This window comes from Silene latifolia, chromosome 3 (genome assembly GCF_048544455.1).
Source record: "Silene latifolia isolate original U9 population chromosome 3, ASM4854445v1, whole genome shotgun sequence".
NCBI lineage: Eukaryota > Viridiplantae > Streptophyta > Magnoliopsida > Caryophyllales > Caryophyllaceae > Silene > Silene latifolia.
In genome coordinates, this window is record NC_133528.1 from 40,255,505 (window position 1) to 40,258,825 (window position 3,321).

Sequence of the window (3,321 nt, forward strand, 5' to 3'; positions counted from 1 at the left end):
ACAGCTATTAATTGCGTCCGCCTCTCTGTGGTTCGACCCTGCTACCGCTATCTATAGTTGTGGTTTGGAATTATAAATATTATTTTATACCTTAATTGGACTCCGGACATAAATCCAACAGTCTCCCACTTGTACTGTGTCCAATTAAACATGTCTCTTTGCTTCTATTGTTCCAATAGAGACTAAGGTAGGAAAAGTGTCAACCTTATATGTCTTAATCATTTTTCTCGAATCTCTGAGTTGAATTATTGAAGCAGACGACTGACAATCACCTCGTCTGAGCACGGCCACGCATTTTACAATTCACACTCTTTGAGAGGCCAGAAACAATAAACTTCCTTCAGTAAGGAAGGAACAAATCCCATGTTGTTTAACCACATCCTATCACATGATCCATAATAAGTCCAAGCATGGCCGTTATAGTCACCAGTCACGGCTAACGTTTGACAGTGTTAAAACAAACTACTTAGCATGTACAGAATAGTGAAAAACTCAGGTCTAAAGACTATATATTCACTACTAACTAGTGATAAGAATGTTGGGGCTGGTGTCCTCTACAAGTAGTGCAATAACATTTAAATCTCTAAAAGGATCAAAGGGTATACTTTTGTATTATTATCAGTTGGTCCACGTTTATCAATAACGGTTGGCTTGCTAGATAAGTTTGACGTTATTGTCATACAGATGGCGGTGATCAACTGGTCCCTAAAAGTCACACCTATAGGATACGTTTGAGAGATGTGATGGTATGAAAATACAGTCATGTTGATGCCTAAGTTGACTAAACAGTTAGTCGGAGTTATTGACTAGCAATTAGTCAAACGCGATGTTGAGATAATTATTTAATACGGATTAAATAATAATGGCTAATATGAATTAAGCAGTTAATTCGTAAATTGAATATAAACGATTTATATTTAATTAATGTATATTGAATTTATTTAATTATACGATATTGTCTTTGTCGGACATGTATTAATATATTGACTGAGTCATGTTACCAGTTGATACGTTAATATCCGATAACCAATGACGATTTATAATTGAAAACCCGTCATATACATTTTAGTAATTTCGAGCTGAACTACGAGTAAAAATAAGGAGGAAGTGAAAGCCCACTCCCTCCCCTGGGCTCTCGGTTTGGCCGAACAAGACAAAAGGAGAGAGCCTCTCTCCTTTTGACCTAATCATCTCATTTGACATAGAAATTAGGTTTTGAGAGAATTTTCTTCTGAAAACCTAGATCTCACATCGTAAAACCTCACAACAACTCTCTCAATATTGCAAGTCGATTAGAGAGTACTTTCTAGCACAAGGGGCATAGTCTCAGACGGTCTTGGGTGCAACAATTAGGAGGAAATCTACGTTGATTTTTGTTCATTTTGCCGAATTGCACTAGGACCCGAGGTTGATTCTTTACCTTTATCGTTTCTCTTGTATTTTGTTTTATGACTATAATTCACATGTAAATTTGCGTTATAATCCTTAAAATTTAAGGGAATTTTACGGATATTTCCCTACAAAGAAACTTTACTGACTTTAAGCGAATCCTTAGTAAAGTTATTAACGGGTATGTCTAATACATGTTCTCTAACATGTACCCATATACCTGGTTTGATATCCCAATATCATGACTTAAGGAACTTAGTCATCAACCAGCTCATATACTAATCATTTTTAGGCATTCAAGTGTTCCAATTTAATGTCTTGATTAGAGACTATAATAGAAAACATCATCCATAGAGTTCCAAAACTAAGTCATGTACTTAGTGATCTATTTAATCAATGTTGACTATTGTGGAACAAACATTCAATTAAACAATAAAATGAATAAAATCAAATAACAATTTTATTGAATAAATGAAGTAAATGTTACATATAACCAATTAAACATGTCAAATAAACTCCCACTAAAACAAAGATCTCTTAATAGGACTAAGACCACTCGCTAATGCATCTTAGACCAATGGCAGCTCTATGACGCTCATGCTTAGACTGTGGGAGAGGCTTTGTTAAGGGATCTGCAACATTTGCATCAGTCGGTACTCTGCATATCTTAACATCACCTCTATCAATGATCTCTCTGATAAGGTGATATCTTCTCTCTATGTGTTTGGATTTTTGATGTAACCTCGGTTCCTTAGCTTGTGCAATAGCACCATTATTATCACAATAAACATTTATGGGGCTAGAAGTTCTAGGAATCACTCAAAGTTCCCAAACAAATTTCCGAATCCAAACAGCTTCCTTTGTTGCTTCTGAAGCAGCAATATACTCAGCCTCTGTTGTAGAATCAGCCACAGTATCCTGTTTGGAACTCTTCCAGCTAACAGCTCCACCATTTAGCAAGAATATATATCCAGATTGAGATTGAGAATCATCTCTATCAGTCCGAAAACTAGCATCGGTGTAACCACTTACAACGAGCTCTTCATCCCCACCAAATACCAAGAACATATCCTTAGTTCTCTTAAGATACTTTAGGATATTATTGGCAGCTGTCCAGTGACCTTCACCGGGACTATTTTGGTATCTACTCATCATACTCAATGCACAAGCTACATCAGGATGAGTGTATAACATGGCATACATGATAGAACCTATGGCGGAAGCATAGGGAATCTTCCTCATGCGCTCTTGCTCATCAAGTGTCGAAGGACACTGAGTCTTGCTAAGAGTAATGCCATGAGACATAGGCAAGAAACCTTTCTTGGAATCAATTATATTGAAACGTTGAATCACCTTATCTACATAAGTGCTTTGACTCAGACCAATAAGTCTGTTAGGTCTATCTCTATAGATCCTAATACCCAAGATGTAAGCTGCATCACCCATATCCTTCATGGAAAAACAACTTCCAAGCTAATCTTTAACGGATTGTAGCACTGGAATGTCATTTCCCATAAGGAGAATGTCATCGACATAAAGAACCAGAAATGTAATTGCACTCCCACTATTCTTCTTGTACACACATGGTTCTTCTTCGTTTATAAGGAAACCAAACTCTATGATTGTCTGATTAAAACGAAGATTCCAACTCCGAGATGCTTGCTTCAATCCATAAATGGATCGTTGATGTAACACCCCCATACTCCGAGTGCCTTACCAGGACCACTCAGGTATGAAGACATCACCATCTCGGTTGCCCGAGGTATGATAATCAAATAGACAAAACAGAAACAACATTTATTATAAGTAATTTAATGAATAAGTACAATCCTCGAAACCAAACTGAAAGTACAATACATTATTCCAAACTGTCTGTTCTCAACTGAAAAGTAAATAAATACTAAACTACAGCGGAAGACTCTATCGTCATGT

At 36.6% G+C, this 3,321-nt stretch overlaps 1 protein-coding gene across 1 annotated transcript; it reads right to left on the minus strand.

Annotated features, from left to right (window-relative positions):
• Positions 1-2,208: 2,208 nt before the first annotated feature.
• LOC141648974 (secreted RxLR effector protein 161-like) lies at positions 2,209-2,835 on the minus strand. The gene has a single exon (XM_074457680.1). It carries the CDS (start codon positions 2,833-2,835, stop codon positions 2,209-2,211), a length of 627 nt encoding a protein of 208 aa, XP_074313781.1.
• Positions 2,836-3,321: the final 486 nt, after the last annotated feature.

Bases quoted from the DNA above. Each gene is read 5' to 3' on its own strand.
- LOC141648974 (XM_074457680.1), bottom strand. From the start codon at position 2,835: ATGGGTGATGCAGCTTACATCTTGGGTATTAGGATCTATAGAGATAGA.